This window comes from Lissotriton helveticus, chromosome 5_1, assembly GCF_964261635.1.
Source record: "Lissotriton helveticus chromosome 5_1, aLisHel1.1, whole genome shotgun sequence".
In the NCBI taxonomy this organism is placed as follows: domain Eukaryota; kingdom Metazoa; phylum Chordata; class Amphibia; order Caudata; family Salamandridae; genus Lissotriton; species Lissotriton helveticus.
The window spans coordinates 669142739-669162301 of NC_136065.1; the positions used below are offsets into that span (position 1 = coordinate 669142739).

The window sequence follows — 19563 nt, forward strand, 5'->3', positions numbered from 1 at the left end:
ACGCCACTCACCCACGCAACGCCACTCATCCACGCAACGCCACTCATCCACGCAACGCCACTCATCTATATGCAAAACGAAAAATGTCAAACTCTTCTATTGCGAGACCTATTGCATTTTCAATGCTTGTTTTTTTAGCAGGCCTTGTTTTATGCTCAAGTAAATACCATTACAGTAGTCCATTCGAGAAAGCACTAGGGAGACCAACACCGATCAGAGGAAAGAATTGGCAAAACGTTTTTTAATAGCTTCCAGAGATAAAAACAGGAAATGATCAACTGATTTATATGATCTTTAAATGTTAGTTCAGAATAGAAAATCGCTCCAAGATTCTTAACTTTGATAACTGGAGTAGGTAGTGGGCTCAACATAGAAGGCCACCAAGAAGAATTCCAGAAAGACAAATCCAACCCAAAAAGAAGCCCCTCCGTCTTATTGGAGTTTAATTTTAAGCAGTGAGTTTTCATCCAGTTAACAAAGCTGTCATGTAGTTCTTAAATCTACTGGCTAAATCATCTACATTTGAATGGATGGACACCACAATTTGTGTGTCATCTGTGTAAGATAAGAATCTGATAGTGCAGCCAATGGAACCACATAGATATTAAAACCTGTGGGGCTCTGGGAAGACCCTTGTGGAGCCCCACACAGCAAAGAGAAAGGACTAGAAGTGAAATCTCTAAAAGCAACTACATGGGTACCATTACTAAGAGAGGATAGCAAAAGTTTAAGAGCAGATCCTCTGATCCTATGAAGCACTTTCCTAAAGCTGATTTCTCAAGCAAAGGCAATGTCTTCAATTAAGTACTACTTTAATGCAAAATTTGGTGTCATGCAGGGACACCAACTAGCATTTTCTTTAATTTGGTGGTGGCTGCAGGTAGGGCAGCAATACTCCAGAAACATTAAAAAAAGAACAGTAAGTCTCCTAGGTCACTAAATTCATGGCCCCAGCAGAAATTAGCATCTTTTTTAAAGCACTTCTAGCAGGAGCTTTGTACTCTTCATCTAGAGTGCAAGGCCCTGCTGTGGTTGCTTTTATGATTGCATATTTGTGGGCTGAAAAATGTTAAAATAAAAACAAAATGTCTTTGAGTATTGCTTTTAAAATATTATTTAGTCCACAAAATGCAAACATAAAAAATATAATAAAAAAGACTCACAGACACATTGATTTAATTTTTAGCTCAAACTTTACTATACAGTTTTATAATAATAACGGTTATTAAACATTGCATTGTGTAAACAACTAAAATACACATTTTAATTGAAACAAAGATGATAGATTTTCTTTATGTATATATTGATATAATCACCCCTTGATAAAGTTAAGAGACCCACTTTTTTATATTTTTATGTTGTGGCTCTTCGATCAAAGCAGCAAGTCTGCCTGAGCGTAGCCATGAACTGCGAGACCAACTTCATGCTACACATGCTAGAAGGCTATGTGCTGTTAGTGGTAGTGAGTTTGTAGGGGGTCGAGTGCAGGGCCTGGCTACAGACCTGGCATTGTGCCCAAATCCACGCTGTTTCATGGTGGAAAGGACACATGCATGGGGGGGGGGGTAGGGGACTCGCAGGGACTGGCCACATACAGCTATGGGGTCACTTGCATGCCTGCCTATGGGGGTTGGATGCAAGGTCAGGCCACAGACCAGGCCCTGTGGCCAACCCGACACCACGCATGGCCTTCGGCCGTGCAAAACATGGGGTGTCTTTATAAATGGTAAAAATACCCCTGAAGTTCACTGAAAAAAACAAAGGTTAGTGTAACGTTATAGTTAGGTGAATATTTCAGTGACAACGTGATGTTTTAAACTAAAAAAAAAATGAATGAAAACACCCCAAGCTCAAATTGCTCAAGGTCCCCTTCAAACTGATAATTATCAGCGCCAGGAACAGCTCAAGCAAACGGAAGTGGTGTAAGAAACTCTGGTGAAAAACAAGGCTCCCACTACTTCACAGGCGTTGGCAGTTTCAGATGGTAGAAGCCCTCTTATCAAAGGCTCAATAATGTGGACCCACATGATCAGGACCTCGCCAGGAGTAAAGACCTTCGCAGTAACCCCCAACTGGCATTATATGAGTATTGACTGATAGTCCTTGAAACCATACTCTTCACATCAAGACAGAAATGTTCAGTCTCAACCCATTGGTTCCACTAACCAATGTTCAAACAAAGTGCAGCTAGAACAAAATCCGAATTTAAACCACCAGAAAGAACACATGCCTGAAAGAAATTCTACATATTGACTTGCCTAGCAGAAAGACGTGCTACAACCAAGCAAAGCCAACACTCATTTGTCTTTCACACCAACATATGCCTCGTGAAAATATTTTAAAGTTAGTCAAAAGCATTCAAACGACATTGAGTGAACAGACACAGACTATGCAAAATTCATTACCAACACAGATCAAAGAAAAAATTGATGCCGGAAAAACTGCTAGTTAACTGGCGTTCGCAGGAGGTAGCAAAGGCCGTATTTTCAACCAAATCGTACTTTGAAAAGTGGGGCATCCTCATCAGAGATCAAGCATGATGAAGCTTATTCTCAAATTCTGCTAAAAAGTTCCACGTCAAAGAAATACGCCTTTCTATCAAGAATCGAGACTCATTCATCTGTCTGTTCAATCCTGAGGAATCCGAAAAACCTAACACATATGACACCACATCAACAGCTCTGACTATAAGTGTAGGAAGGAAATTAGGCATTGACTGGAGCTGGCTGCCTCAGACATTAACCATCCAAACAGAAGGATGACCTCTGAGCTTACAAGGCACACCCACCGACAATACAGCATATCTCACCACCATGCACATTTGTTCCTGGAACGTGGGCAATATAAAAACTGCCTTGGAATCGCTGTGAGTTACCATCTTCTGGAGGGAGCAGCATATCATCCTACTGGAAGAGATGTGGGTGCAGGAAAGTGCACCTCTGATTGGTTTAATTGAATGTAACATCTGTGCAGTCAAGCATACAGCAAAGGTGTGCTCAAAGGGAGGCTTGACAGCATACATTTGAGTGGACTTAAAAGTCAAGGAGCTCCAGCTGCAATCACCATATCCCTGGATTCTAGCAGTGGAGCTTGGTGATAGCCCTAGAAAGGGCAGGGGCACTACCAAGCATTTTAAAAATTGTTTTGGGGTGATGCAGGGAGCGGAGCAGCCCCCAGCAACGTTAAAATATATCCAATGAAATTAAATCCATGAGCCTAGGAGAGTTTACCATATATTTGTTTATAGTACTCAAAGCTGGAACTCTATGCTGTTCAGCTGGAGTGCATAACCCACTTGTGGTTGGTACTGTAGCTGCACTTTGCAGCATGAACATGTTTCAAAAACGAAAGAAGACATTGTTTTTTAAAATGAAACTTTATGACCTTTTTGGGATATTAAACATCGCACTGTTCGAATTGTTGAAATCTATATTTTGTTATAATTACTGGTAACTTTTTAACAGAGATAATACATGTGCTTCATACATGTTGGTATCCTGATCCCTTCATAAAGCAAATAGGCCCATTTTTTATATTTCAGTGTTCAGATCATTTGCAAAGTCAGTAGGACTGCCTTAAGCAAAATGACACCCAGGCCCTGCGCTCAACCCCCTGTTGCCCATGTCTAGGGCACGGGGGTTCGTTACCAGATGGGGATGGGCACGGGGCCTGGCCTGCAGCAATCCCTATGCAGGGCAACAGCCAAAGCCTGTGTGTGTCTGTGTTTGCCTGCCCACGAGAGGTTGGACGCAGGGCGTGGGCAAAAATACCGCATGGTGTGGTGTTGGTGTTACATTAGATAATAGAATATTACTTTACAAAAAAACAACAACCTAGAAATCCACTGAAAGAAACAAAAGTTAAAGTGACTTTATAGATAGGCATAAATGTCAAATGAACAAACCACTGAAATTCACCAGTTTTAGTTATCTCAAATATTACATCATTTAAGACTGTAACATCTGAAATAACGTTATTGATGATACAACTATGCGGCATGTCAGAAATATTCTTTGTTCTATTAAGAAAAACCTTATCAAACCCATGTTTGGCTGTTTTTCTGTGAAAAACAAAACAAAATTGCTGACCTGTCCACCATAATGAGAAGCTATGGTGCCTAGTAATGAATATATATATATATATATATTTTTTTTAGTTGATGACCCTTTCATTTGGCTGGTTTGAAACGATGTTTACTTTTACCTCTCAAACCCAACTTTGATGTGCTCTCAATAACCTTTTGTAATGGGAAATATTGGATGCAGTTTAAGTTTTTCTTCTTTTCACAATTGAATATTTTTGTATACTTTGTGGTAACAATGTGTGAGCACCTTGAACTTTTCCCCCACTTCTTAACTTGTTGATGTATAGTCACTTATAACATTAAAGGTGTTCTTTTTACATATTCATACTTGGCATTTTCTGTTTTCTCTAATAGACTTTTCCATGTGAATCTAATGAAACATTTTTTTGCATTTATGATATACGTTGTCTTGCTAAGCAATAATTGTATAAGCAGTTCCAGGAACCACTCTTGCTATATTCTTTGATTACCCCAGGTTTTTGGTCGAACCCTTGGCTATACCCTTATGTTTTCTACACGCCGGGACTGAAGAGGCACCGCTACTTGGTGGACGGCCTGCCAAACTACAAATGAGGTACACAGAGTAGACATCAGTTTGATGGAACTGAACTCTTTACTACTCATGCAACCTCTGTGAGGACACCTTCTTGGTGACTGTAGTAACTGGTTACTATCAGAATAAATGCAGTCACTCAGCTGCATATTCATGTAACATAAATAATATTTGGTGATAAATCAGTGATCTCATCAGTGATGTCATTTGCAATGTTATCATTATGTATATATTTGTTATGTTGTGCACCCAACAAAAATGCAACAGGGTGCTATACATCACTTGGATATGACAGAAAAGAGGAAACAGGAAAGGAGCATGGGCGCTACAGGTGATAGAAGCTTATGAGTTGGGGCGCTCTTTTCAAGGAGCAATCAATAGCAAATTGTTCACATTAAGAGATGTTGCTTTAAGTGATTGGTCTTAAGCTCCTGTCAGATGAGGAGAAGAGAGTTGGCTTGCCACATCTGAGCTGGAATAGAGTTCCAAACCTACATTCAATAGCAGGAAAATAACTTTATACTTGTTTTAGCTTTCTTTCACTTTCTGATCTCAAGCTGGGAGGTATAGTGCGTTTAGTCAGAGGTACTGATATTGATTGCCAAGAATGGTGGGGTATTGAGATGTTACTGGTCTTAAGTGTGTTGCAAGTGGGAAAAGGGAGCCAGTGGAGCTTTAAGGGCAGGGGAGGAGTCTGTCATACTTTTGGATACCCTTGAGCAGGCGACAGTGCAATGAAGAACACTCATGGGGGAGCCGGGTTTGAAACAACAGCCCATTGCCTCCATTTAGATATAATAGGTCCAGTGCTTGAATAGCTTTCTTTAACTGCACCTCAGGAAGGAAATGCTTCACATTGTGCAAGAGAGACTGCTATCTGTGCGATCTGAGTGCTAATACTGAGGTTGCTGTCTTGGTGTGGGTGAGAGATTTGGAACTGCTGGAGAGTTGTGGAGTGATGCAATCTACGTTCACGGCTAAGTGTCATCTTTGTACTTGTTTTGAGTTTGGTGTGACTCATATAAAATGCAGTTTCAGATTTTGGATCAATGGCGTGAGGGGAGACTTTGAAATCTGTGCTTGAATAGGGGGAGGTAGTCCTTCAGGTGCATGATTTAATAGGCAGAGGGGACTTTCAGGTACATCTGAGTGTCATCAGTAGTTCTCAGGAATGGAAAATGAGTGATCGGCTGGCAATTGAGGAGGTTTTGGGGTTTATGTTGAGTTTCTTCAAGAAGGAAATTATCTGTCCAATCTTGAGGGAGTCCAGGAAGATGCCCTTGTTATGGGACCATGGGTGATCCTAAGTAGTGACATGATAACTTTACCAGTAATATGCTTTTATTATCAACCGTGGTATGATGTCATGAGTCCACAGAAGGATACAAAGTTCCCCGGGGAAGAGGGTGTTACAGTGTGGAGAGGGAATAGGGTGTGCAGAGTCAAGGAACTGGGAGGTTCCTTTGTCGTAACTAGAGAGCCTCACACACCCAGAGCGTTAGGTGTGGAACACACCCTGACTGTAGGGTGTCCAGTGTCATCATCGGCTCACTGCTCCTCGTCAGACCGGCGCTGCAATGTCTGACGGAGTGCCGGAGGGCACCCTTTTGGCGGAGTTCTTTTGTTCCTTGCCGAAGGTGTGTGTGAGTAGGAAGGAAAGTAGTGTAGTCGGTGCAGGGTGAGTGAATATTAAAATAGGGTAACCAGTCCACAATGGGTTTTATTGGCGTGGCTGCTTCCCTGATTAAAAGGCGGTGGGAGGGGAGCTAGAGACTGTGGTGGGGTACAGAACCCTAACTCAACCCCCCGGTGTGGTCAACATGTTTCTCGCCATCCGGCGATTCGTCAGGACCAAGACAAGGTACTACACGTGAAAAAAGGGTGATATAAAGCTCATTCAAAGAGTAAAAAGCAAAAAGCAAATACAACCTCACTGGGTCGGGTAAAAAGAGGGCCGGGAGGTCCTGCTCTAGTTAGGCGACCCTAAAGGAGAGTAACAAAGGCCTCGCAGTGTGCTCCCGTGAGGCCAGCGCTGTCTGATGGTTATACCTCAGATCGGGCGCTGGGACGGCGGAGACACCTACCCCTCACGCTCGCGGCACCTGGTCATGAGTCTTCATAACTGGTGGCCTAAATGATCGGAGGAGGCATGTCAACTCACCAGCAGAGTGGCTGCTGAAGGATGTCTCTATAGATGTTTTCCAGGGCAGGTTCATTGTGTTGAAATATGCATAGTATTCGATGTCTTTGTACTATTTGTTTTTGTTAGTCTTGTCTTGAAGACGTTTTCAATTGCTTTGTAGTTGCTCTTGGATCTTTGATGAGGTGGAGCCAGAGTGGAGTTCACACTGTGGTTGAAAGACTTATTTCCTTTCTCAGGGGGCAGGAACAGAGCATTGGGGCCTTGAGTGTTTGCTATTTTTTGTAGAGTATGTTTTAAGTTGAAAGCATTCTTTTTTTATAAACTCTTTTTATTGATTACAATAGAAAAACATCGATACATTGCTGTATTATGGTAAAGTGCAAGGATCAGTTGCAAATTCGGTAGGCATCACATTTGTTACATCTTACATTAACTTGCACATATATCACTTCTCCATTGTATTGACCTACTGCTCTCTGTTCCAGTGGCAAGTATCAATTAGCGGTGGAGTACATATGTTCCCCCTATACAGATTCCATTTGCCCCAACCATCTCCCATCTCCTAGGGGAGCCCAGCTTTCATATACTGTTTTCCCAGCCAACATTCACCAGTCCATATCGTTCTGCTAAGCCTGAACCGAAAGCGCTTCGGGGATCCCCGATGCTCGAGCTATATTACGCTTAGCTAGCACCATTCCAAGCATCGCCCAAATCTTTTCTTTGCTATCTAGATCTGTGTCCCAGCCTATATATTTAAGAGGCATCATTTGACCTCTGGCTCCAACTTTGTCACCAGTACCTCTCCTAGACAGTCCACAACCCTCTCACAGTATCTTTTAATGTAGACGGACGACCATATCATATGAAAAAAACCTGCCTTCCTGGTTTCATAGTCTCCTACATTTTGAATCCTCCCTGAAGCCCATTTTGGGCAGCATTTGAAATGAGTAATACAATCTGTGTAGAATTTTAAGCTGCTCTACCCTGAACCTGGACGAAATCCCCACCTAGCATGGGGAGGTCATCGCTTCTCATCGCTTCCTGAAATCCTCTTCATCCCGCTCTCCTATATCTCGGACCAAGCTTTCTCTGAGTGAGGAGAGGGAGTCAGGGGCATTGTTAATCAATTTTTGGTAGGTTAGGGACATTGCCTTCCGTCTCATGTACTCTGTTAAAATTCTGACCTCCAATGGAGAGGATTCAGGGAGCAATTCGCCCCTGGGAATTGGCGCTTGGAGAGCACTTCTAATCTGTATGTATCTAAACATTTCTGTGGCAGCCAGATCATACTCAAATTGTAGCTGCGCAAAAGGGATTACTCCTCCCTCGAGCCATAAGTCTCCCACCTGAGAGATTCCTATTAAGTCCATTTATCAAATCCCTTGGTATTCCTCTATGTCTCCAACTGTTCTGTGTCCGATAGTGGGGTGGCCTGTGTAATCTTTGATGTCCAGCCCAGGCTTCTGTTAGCTGCATGCCAGACTGTACCATGTGCTTAGTAGGGTCTGAGAGGCATAGCCGTGTTGGTGTATTATAGAGCACCCTTTCATACCCCCCCCGGGCAAGACCATTTTGTCAATTCTATATCCTAACTCATCAAATGGACGGTGTGTACAGTGATTAATAGCCATCAGCGGTGCTGCCCAGTCGTACCTACGCATGTCAGGGAGTCCTACCCTCCATCATACCATCCACTCACCAGTGTTTGCATAGCAAGTGGGGGTGGCTTCCCAACCCTTAGAAGTTCTTTCTATTCACTTGCAATAGTTTTAAAATAAGAGGTTGGTACCGGAAATGGAGAGTTTTGTAATACATAAAGAAAGCGTGGAAGTGCCATCATTTTAAATAACATGGTGCGTTCCAGTAAAGTTAGTGTGAAGGTTTTCCAGTGCCGCACATCGCTTTTAAGGTGCTGTAGTGGGGGTAGAAGAATCAGATCGTAAAATTGCACGGGGTCGGTGGTAATGTAGATTCCCAGATATCGGAATGCCTCTGCGACTACTGTTGTCTCACAGTCTCTAGGGAGAGGGAGGAGTCTCACATCTCAGAATATAGACTATAGACTTGGTCCTATTGATTGAGTATCCTGAATATTTCCCGAAGTTGGTAAATATATTTATTACTCTTGTATCATGGATTTTGGTGAGGCCGGGTATGAGAGTATATCGTCCGCATGGAGAGATAGTCGGTCTTCCCAGTCTTCCATCCACTGAAGACCCCTTATCAAGAGATCCCTGCAAATCCATGCGTTAAGAGGCTCTAATACTAAGGCAAAGAGTAGTGGCGACAGGGGGTATCAATGTGGCATTCCTCTTTAAAGGGCAAAGGACGAGTGCAGTGTCCCATTGACCACCACCTGTTATAGGGGTTCACTATAGAGGAGTTTAAGCCATTCTGTAAAGTTGGGACTGAAACCCAACTTTCCCAGAACTGCAAATAAATAAGGCCATTCAATGATGTTGAATGCCATTTTGGCATCTAGGGACATTACTACTACGTCTTCTCTTAGTGTGCTTGTTTGTCCTGGAGTTCATGTAGTCTGCGCAAATTAAGTGAGGTGTTCCTTCCTGGCGTAAAGCCGGAATGGTTGGGATGTACTAACCTTGAAGTGACCTGCATTAAACGTGAGGCAAGTAACTTGGCAAGGATTTTAGCTTCAGCATTAAGTAAGGAGATAGGGCGATATGAGGAGCAGCTACTTCTTGGTTTGCCCACTTTATGGATGACCACAATTGTGGCAATTGCTGGCCAATAGGAAGTTTACCACAGTCCCGACTCTCAACATACATGTCTCTCAGGTATGGGGCTATCATTCTGGTTGCTAACTTATAGAGTTCTATGGGAAGGCAGTGGACGCCCCAGCTTTACCGCAAGAACAGTGCATTCACAGATTTCTGTACCACTCTCAGGGGCCATTTGATGTCATGCGTATACACATTAACAGGGAATGTTTTTAGCATATTTAACCTATTTAAAAGCTATTACATTGCAATGTATTAAAAGTGTTGGTGGATCTTAGTCTGACTTACACGTTGTCTGCAATGTGTAATATCTTAAAGAAGGAAGCCTAATGCAGGACAGTACAGTTTCAATGGGTGGACAAGCTTTTTGCTGCAAATCATGAAACAATTAAAACCTATAAGGAATGGTTCTTTGTAATATGATTATTTCTGTTGTGGAAATGTGTTCTACATGACCTAATGTTATGTAATTGTTTCTTCAATGTGGTAATGCCGTTACATAGATAACCCCAATATTTCGCCTTCCTCTTCTACCGTCCACGCTTTGTGTCTCTGTCCCTCTCCTATTTGATTTTTTTTGATTACTCTGTCAACTTGGTGAAGTTTCACCGGACAAAAACATGCTTTTTGTTTGGGAGGAATTCTTCACCAAAATCTCAGCTGGGGAAATTTCAATTGTAGGCTAAACCTTTTGCAGATGACAAACGCCTTGAAGTTATCATTTTTGCTAAACATTGGCAGTAAAGAAGCATTTTGCACACACCTTATTTTGTCAGAGATTTCCTCGAGTTGTCCCCTGCTATGTGAACTACATCAAATCTAAAGTAATGTTGAATAAATTGTGCACGTGCATCACTAAGAACCGTAACCACCTATTTATTACATGCTGCGGGATAGGAAATTACTGTTATCTAACACTATGGGGCGACTGAATAACCTGATTACACCTGCTGATTACCCTCAACCTATGTTGTCTTTTTGAAAACAGGTATAAATACAACAGAAGATCGTTGGAGCATCATTTTTGACTTATCATCTCTTAATAAAGAAGAGGAGGTACAGCTGGCAGAGTTGAGGCTTAAGTGGCCTAATTTCTCAGAATTGCTACACCATGGAGATAAAATGACAATGGATATCTTTCATCAGCAGGATCAACCATGTGACTGGAAATTTTCAACCTGCCCTGATCAAATCTATTTGGGTTCCATTTCAGTTTCACCACATCAGCCTCTGTCATCTGGCTGGATAGTGGTGAATTCCACCAAACTCCTAATGGATGCAGCCAGGCTTCCTTGGCATAGAACATCAGCAATTGGAGGTCATACTGGCCCTAAAATTCACAATGAGGAAAGCACACCATCATCAAAACTCAGGAATAAACAAGGTCTTCAATCAAACCCTTATGCTTGGGAAAAGCAGGTGCTGATGGTGGTTTTTTCTACCGTCTCAAAGAAAAGTCACGTTTTGACAAAATCCACTTTGCAACAGGCGGCGGAGCAGTCCAAATATCTCTCACTTGAAACTCCTAAGCCAAATGACCAAGAAAAGAACTCACTTCTGTTAGAGAAGACGAAGAGACTTAGGAGAAACAAAAAACTCAAAGACCACCTCATGGGAGTACGTAGGTTCTCCCAGGGCATGTTTTCCAGGACTCAGTGCCGCAGAGTAGACTTCTATGTGGATTTTGATAAAATTGGTTGGGGATCTTGGATCGTTTACCCTAAAAAATACAATGCATACCGCTGTGAGGGGCAGTGCCCCAGCCCTCTGGGGGAGCATTTCAAGCCCACCAACCATGCCTACATGCAGGTGAGAATTTTTTTTATCTATAAACCTGAGGAACAAATTATAACTTTTGAGTTTGGGTAATAGCCATTAAATCTATTGTATTTTATAGTGTGATTTACACTACAAAGTCTTTTTTTTTTAACTCAAGGCTGTTTCTTTCTAATTGGAACACCATCACAGGTGTCTGTGTTCAACAACATCCAACATGGTCATTATAACAAATAGCTCATTATTATGATCAGTTGCCTCCAGGAATAAGAAGACATAATCTACTGGAGAAAAAAATATATGCAAAATACAAATAAGTCAAAACAAGCAAAATATGTCTTCTGTGATTTATGAAGGGCAACTATGAAACACAGGGTGTAAATTGAATGACTTGGCAAAGGGGTATTCACTTTAAATGGCAGGCCACATACTTATATCCTGGAGTTGACCGAGGCCAACACATGGAAAGTCTCATTTTCAATAGCTATGCATCCACACCAGTATCTTCAAAGCCCTGGAAGCAAAAGAAGTAACATCCTCCTGCTGCTGCACTAACCTAACAAAGCTCCACCTCTTTGAGCACTGTTATCAATGGTAAGTGTAATCAAGCTTTTGATGTTGAACATGTTAACACATTTGTATCCTTAATAAAGCTTCATTTAGCTTCAAATGCACTGTTACCCCCCTCACACCAATCATAACTTTAGCTTTCTTTATCCATTCTCCCAATTCCTTGGCCATCACTGCAAACCTTGCTACAAGTTTTAAGTAGAACTCCATTAGATATGATCTTAAATATGATTTGTCAGTGGGTGGTGAAACCTTCATCGTTACTACTATCAACTTTTTATTAATTGTTCTGCTTTTAAATAGAGTAGCTCAAGTATGAAACCACATAAACAGTTTGCTGGCATTTCCAATTATTTGCATGAGAACATAGCTTCTTAAGCACCAGATGCATTCTGTTGTTGTGCTTTCTTCTGTAGCCTTACACCTCAGGATGTCATGTTGGGAATATGCTATGCCTTTTCTTCCATCACAGACCTTCCTCATGGCCCTTTTGCATCAGTCTAAATCAATGTGCACCAATAGTTAAAGAAGTAAAGCCATGAGTGGAGGAGTATAAGTATTATCAAATTCTGTAAACCAGTCCACCTTTTGTAAGATCACTAACAATTCATTTATAGTTACATTAGTTTACATGAAACTGGGAAACCATGCCCGTCAAAATCTTGTCACTGGACGTTTTTAGTCTACAACCACTCTAATAAATCTATCAAACATAACTGCAATGATAACTGGCGCTAACCCCTCTAACTCCTCAATCAGCTCTTTTAAATTAACATCACACAACCTTTTTTGATATGAGTTTTTGTGCACTTATCAGGACACCTAGTATATAAACTGTTGCCGCGATTGTCTTTCTATACGCAATCATAACAAAGCGAATCATCTTTACATTCCTATATTATTTGGAACACTTAAGTTAATTTATTTACCATGACAGCTGCTTCCAATCTAGTACATGTACATCTGCTAAAAGAGTTCTGCTGTTGCAATGAATTCCTTCTACACTTTAAAGCTTAATGACATATTCAGGGTGATGTAGCACGAACCAGAGCCTACCAATACAGGAATTTGTACAACCATGAAAGGTACCTGGTCCTAGGGATATTTTATTTTCCCACCCCAAAATAGCTTATCCTTTCTCCATTCACCAGCTTATAAACATCTCCTTTGCGTTGCTTTTCATAACTAACATTCGACTGTTGACAGGAACTTGAGGCAGAAATAACCAGTGAAGTCACCTTATTGACTACTGGAGGAAAGAGCAACTGGTCGACATAGCCATGAACCACAATGCATCGGACTGTACATGTGAACGATGTCAAGTGTCTCTTTAAGAAGGCCTTATTTATGAGTAAAAAACACACCGAGGGTCAAAGACCTCCTTGACAGTCTTGTAGTTCTTAATTGAAGATAAAGATTAATATGGTGTGATAAGTCATACAGCAAATCCAGACACCTGGGAACAGAAATAACAAAACTATCCAGAAATAGAATCTACCGGAGGTCTGAACTTCTAGAAGCAAAAATCAGGACTAAACATAGTAGCAAGAGGCAAGGAATCTGCCAAAAAATAAAGGACCAAATGTGTAGCAGTTCACCCATCACTTGGAAATGATTATTTATACATGATTCAAACAGTAACTGGCATCATAGTAAACAACTCTACTTCATCTTGGATTGGGAACCTCACATTCTATAGAAACCTTGCACCCATCTTGGAAAGAGTACTTTATAGGGCACATACTTGCCCTTTCCTGGATATCATGATGTCCTTTTAGTAAATTAAGTTTAACATCCTATGTCCTTCCTGAATTTCACAGTCCTGCCATCGCCTTTTATGCCTGATGCTCCAGACGGTTGGTTGCAATGTCTATACATGCAAACAGTTATCCCTGTGGCTAGGTGAAGACGTTTAGAATGAGATAACTTGATAGTTTATTTCCATGGAAATACACACCCCAACACTCATGAGCTCTTCTACTCCACTGCTGAATTCCAACTGACTGAACTATCCCAAATTCTATAGTGCTTCCCATGACAACCAGATGTAGTTGTGGGAGGACTTGGACGGTACACACAGTAATATCATTGTCTGATTAAAACTGCCACAGACAATAGTGAGGAAGAGTTGGGGGGTGGGGGGTGCGTGGAAGAGGGAAGGGGTATATACAAGGGTGTATCTGAGTTAGGTGAAACTCCACACAATGAGTACTGAATCTATCTAAATAGATAGAAAATAGTATTTGAATCAGATTTACTCATCAGAAAAACTAGCTGCAAAAGAAGCACTGAAATACATTGTAAAGAATTTTTAATCTCCAAAATAATTTATGATTGATGAATTTAACATACCTAAAAGCTAGGGGCCTGAGCGATCTACCCAAGAGCATTTAAGGAGCCAAATGAAGTCCACGATATACGGTCCTGATTGTTCACCATATTTCACAGCCAAAATTGTACACATTTATATAACTAGGTCTAACTTTTCTATCATAAAATAATATGGTCGCTATTTTTAGGAAAAGTGTACATGCATATTGCCCATCAATGGCGAATTGTTGTGCCCTAGAATAAATCTAGGGCTTGTTCAACTAATCAGCCCAAATTTGTTAGTCATGAGAAAATACATGGCTCTAAGTAATATGAATATTATGGTAGACAAAGATTTTGCTAGGGCCGGAGTGGCTACCGGGCAGTTAGGAATGCTGCTGAGCTGGGGGGTGATTTCGTTAATGGGGACCTGCGTGAGCTAAACGAACTTCGTTTTGCTTTCAGTATTTCGCAGCATACGCAGGTCTCCATGGACGAAATCAGCCTCCACTGCAGAAAAAACAGGCAGCAGCTCGGCAGCATTCTTAACTGCCCGGTAGCCATTCCGGCCCTGGTTCTGCTGAGGGCTTTGAGACAGTATTCTGTTTATTATTTTTATAAAATGATGTAGAGATGAACATGAGAGTAATGTTCCCAAATTCTCTGAAAAACAAAACTGGAATGGATGGAAGAATCTCTTCAAGTATCACTGTCAGTTTCCCTCGGTTTGCTACACAGCATGTATGCTTGATTGTTGATGCTGGAAACTGTATTATGGTTATGAAGCCTTGGTACAGAAAACCTACTGTCTGCAACATAAGTTTTCAGAGAAGTGCCCACATGAATGAGCTCTTTGAATAAGTCCACCACCAACACAACATCTGTAATTTGAAAGTATCTTTTTTGTGGTTTCCCATGACACACAGATTGCCCAGGTCTTTGTTTCTCTTCTGTTAAGGCAGCACACTGCATGTGCTTTTTTTTTTTTTTTTTTTTTTTTTTTAAACTTTATTGAGAGGAAGGAATAGTGGTTAATTAGTTGCATACATTCTTTTGGCAATCATTACGTACTGTACAAATTATCATGTCTATAGTTGATGAGCGACTTTTCCGTAACAAGGACTGTGTCGCCTGAAGCTTCCCGAGTCTTGTATATATATCAATTGTCTGTTTCATTGTGTAAATTGCAACCCTCTGATATCCCCTCCCTCCCCTATTATCAATGGTAACATCACTTTTCATTTAAAACAGTAATAACAAACTTCCCAACTTCCCCCCCCAACCATGTGTCATCATAGTCCTTTTGTTTCACCCACAGCTCGTAGTATCCTGTGTCTCCACTTGCACTTTGGTATATGGCCAGGTTAGCGCCGCTAATGTCGCGTTGTCCTGTTATTGAGGAACTACCCCGCATCCGTTCTGTTACTCCTCCTCCCCCTCCGAGTCGAAGTCCTCTCCCTCCGGTAAGGGTTCACAGATGTCCCCTCTGTATACGTTCCATGCCGCCCACACTTTGTTCCACTTTCGGGGCGCTGCCCGAAGTACGTAAACTGCTCTCTCAGTTACCATTAGGACGTCCATGTTTTTAGCCCATCTACTGGCGGTGGGTACGTCCGGCGCACCCCATTTCTGTGCTATATCCCGCTTAGCCACTGTCATAGCCAATGTTGCCCAAATCAGTTCGTATCTACCCAGGTCATTGGGGTCCCAAATGTTCAAAAGGCATTTGCGTGGTTCAGGTAATATGGAAAGTTTAAGGGCCTGGGAGATTGAGCGGAGTATCTGTCTCCAGAATTCGCGTATTTGTGGGCATTCCCATAGTGTGTGTATCAGTGTCCCTTCCTCCCCGCAGCCTCTCAAACAGAAGGGGTGTAGTGCTCTCTGTATTTTATGCAACAGTGTCCTGGTGTAGTAGATGCGGTGTAGGATTTTAAGTTGTACCAGTCTGAGCTTACTAGAGATTCCAACCTCTTTCGGGGAGGCCAGCGCCTCATTCCATTCGAATTCGTCTGTCTCACCTAAGTCCCCTTCCCATTTTTCTTTAAGTTTCAGCGTTGGGTCTTTGAGATTATTGATTAGTTTTTTATATGTAAGGGAGGTGGCGCTTTGGAGCATGAATTCCGTTAGCAGTCTATCTTCCAACGGGGAGGAGTCCGGCAGAGTGGTGCCCGTAGGGATTGCCTGCAGTAATGCATGTCTAATTTGGACATATCTAAATGTTTCTGTGGGTCCAAGGTTGTACTGCTGTTGTAGGTGTGGAAACGGTATTACCGTGTCATTGTCCCAGAGGTCCCCTACTGTAGAGATGCCTATGGAATCCCACCGCTCAAACCCCTTACAGCCTCTTAGGTTCCCCAATGTCTTCGTGTCCCACAATGGCGTCATTTTGGTGATTCGTCCTGCCCATCCCAGACGGGCCTGTGCCATGTGCCACAGGGCCGCCGTGTGTTTGGTCGGACCACTTAGGGTCTTCAGTTGTGACTTGTTGTAGAGCACGGACAGCATACAGTCCGTCCCAAGTTGTGACCAATCCGCCCGATAGGCTGGGTCGTCTTTCGGGGCGTGGATCCAGTAGTTTATAATTTTGAGTTGGGCCGCCCAGTAATGTAGCTGAATGTTGGGGAGCGCTATGCCCCCCTCGTACCAGCTTTTCACCAGCTTGTCGTACGCTATACGCGCCGGGCCCGCATTCCAGAGCAGGACAGTAACCAGCGCCACTATCTGCTTGAAGTAACGCGGTGGTACCAGGTGCGGAGTATTTTCCAGAACATAAAGGAGCCTCGGGAGGGCCATCATCTTGTACAATGCCGCCCTACCCAGTAGGGTCAGGGGCAGGGCCGCCCAATGCTTAACATCTGCTCGCAGGCGATCAATGGGCGGTTTTAGGTTGCTAGCAAAAAAGTCTGCCTCTGCGCTCGTGATGACAATGCCTAAGTATTTGAAGGAGGCCGATGTCGTAAGCAGCGGACAGTTCCCCTGTAGTCTCGGCGCCGGGCCTTTTAACGTATATAAGGTAGATTTCGACCAGTTTAGAGTGTAGCCCGATGCGCGCCCGTGTGTGTTACATAGGTCTAGCAGGGCTGGGATGCCGGTATCAGGTGCGGTCATGTAGATGAGCATGTCGTCCGCGTATAGTGAGACTTTGTCCTCCCATCCCTCCTCCCATTTGATGCCTGCGAACAGGGGTGTGGATCTGATCTGGATAGCCAGAGGCTCGAGCACCAGAGCGAAGAGCAGGGGGGACAGGGGGCAGCCCTGTCTAGTCCCCCTGCTCAGTGGGAATCTTGGCGATATGTGGCCATTGGCTACCACCTGTGCGACGGGCTTCGTATAAAGCAGCCGTATCCATGTTATGTATTTTGGCCCAAATCCCATGCGTTCCAGTACCACGAAGAGATATTCCCACTCCACTAGGTCGAACGCCATTTTAGCGTCGAGAGAGAGAATCACAGCCTGCTCCGTGAGGAGGTGCGCTCGGGCCAACACGCCGTGGACTCTTCTGAGATTCATCGCAGTGCTCCGGTGGGGCATAAAGCCCGACTGGTCAGGGTGGATCAAGGTACTGAGGTGGGGCAGCAAGCGGGTAGCTAGAAGTTTAGCTAGTATCTTGGCCTCGGTGTTCAATAAAGATATCGGGCGGTACGAGGTACACTCTGTCGGGGGTTTCCCCGGTTTGGGTATCGTTACAATCGTGGCCGTGCGTTGATCCAGCGGCAGCTCTACTCTGTCCCTGCTCTCTAAATACATGGCCAGTAATGGGGCACTGAGGTCCGGAGCCATGGACTTGTACCACTCTACCGGTATCCCGTTAGGGCCCAGTGCTTTACCGGACTGTAACGCCTGGATCGCCAGCTGGATTTCTTCCTCCGTCGGGTCTAGTTCTAGGGTGTCCCTATCTTCCTGTGCAATGCTGGGGATGGTAATGTCCGCGAGTGTTGCCGTTGCCATTTGTTGTGTGACCCTCTGTTCCGGTGTGTATATTGCCCGATAATGTCGTGCTAATTCGCAAACTATTTCTTCTGGGTGCACCAGTGTCCGCCCATCCTCTGTGTTAAGTCTCTGAATACCTCTCGCTCCACTCCCTCTCTTATCTAGCCATGCCAGCATACGACCTGCTTTGTCGCCCACATCGTAAATTCTATGTCGAGTGTTGGCGATATACCCTTTCTCAGTCGTTTTGAGGTGAGCTAGGTATTGTTGCTGCCGAATCATGAGGGTGTGTGCCGTGGACGGGGTGGGGTCTGTCATATGTGTATTGTTGGCCGTGTCGAGTGCAAGTTCCAAGTCTGTGAGTTCCTTCCGGGAGTCCCGTTTGTGTCCCGTAATCGCTGCAATGGCCGCCCCCCTGAGGACTGTCTTGTATGCCTCCCACAGGGTGGATGGTGACACCACAGTGCCTGTGTTTTCAGCAAAATACTGCGTTGTCACAAGTTTTAGTTTCTTACGAATCTTGGGGATTTTTAAAAAATTGGGGTATATTGGGTAGATCCGAGCACTCCGTTTTCCCCCGGTGGTAAGCGATAGGACAGTTGGAGAATGATCGGAGATACCCCTGGGTAGTGTGTCCACCTTGTCCACCATGTCTAGTCCCAATCCCAGTGTCATGAAGTAGTCTATACGAGACAAGCTATTATGTACCGCTGAGTAGTAAGTGTATTGGGTGGCCTCGGTGTTTAGCTGTCGCCAGATGTCTATAAGGCCTAGGGCTTCCACAAAATCCGATAGCGGTGCAGTACCACGTGGCCGGGTCCTAGAGGGAAAGGTGTCCTTAAGTGGATCCATGACTGCATTAAAGTCCCCCCCAACAATCGTGTCGCCATCGGGGAGGTCAAGAAGGAATTTGCCCAGTGCTGGCAGGGCCACAGAGTGTAGAGCCGGGGGGATATATACTGATATCACATTTAGAGCCCTGCCCTCCCACTGCCCATGGACCGCAGCAAAGCGACCCTGGTCATCCGCTACACGGTGGGTTATAATAAAGGGGGATGATTTTCTCACTAGTATGCCTGTACCCCTGGAGCCAGTAGTGAAGTCAGCGTGTACCGCCATTGTGTAGCCTCGTCTGTCTAGTGCTTTGCAGGTGGACCCCGTGAGGTGGGTTTCCTGTAGGAGGACCATATCTGGGTTTTGTCGTTTTATGGCCTGCAGGACCAAGCCTCTTTTGATTTTGTCACCCAGGCCTCGGACATTCCATGTTAGCATGCGTAGTGGGGGTATCCCCCCGGCTATGGAGGAGCCCTCGGCGGGCGTGTGATTAAGCGGCCTGGCCATTAAGCTGATGAGGGAGTCTTGCACACAACGTGTGCTGTGGCGTAACCCATGTGTTGATTCATGTCGTGTTGCGTAGGAGACATACAGATGTCAGGGTGATAGTGCAATGTAGGTG

At 43.7% G+C, this 19563-nt stretch overlaps 1 protein-coding gene across 1 annotated transcript in view; it reads left to right on the forward strand.

Annotated features, from left to right (window-relative positions):
* Window positions 1-19563, forward strand: part of NODAL (nodal growth differentiation factor) — a 55322-nt gene that overhangs the window by 26999 nt on the left and 8760 nt on the right. The window contains exon 2 of the mRNA XM_078640434.1: window positions 10510-11330. Within this exon, the coding sequence (XP_078496560.1) occupies window positions 10510-11330 (821 nt within the window). The remainder of the gene's footprint in view (window positions 1-10509; window positions 11331-19563) is intronic.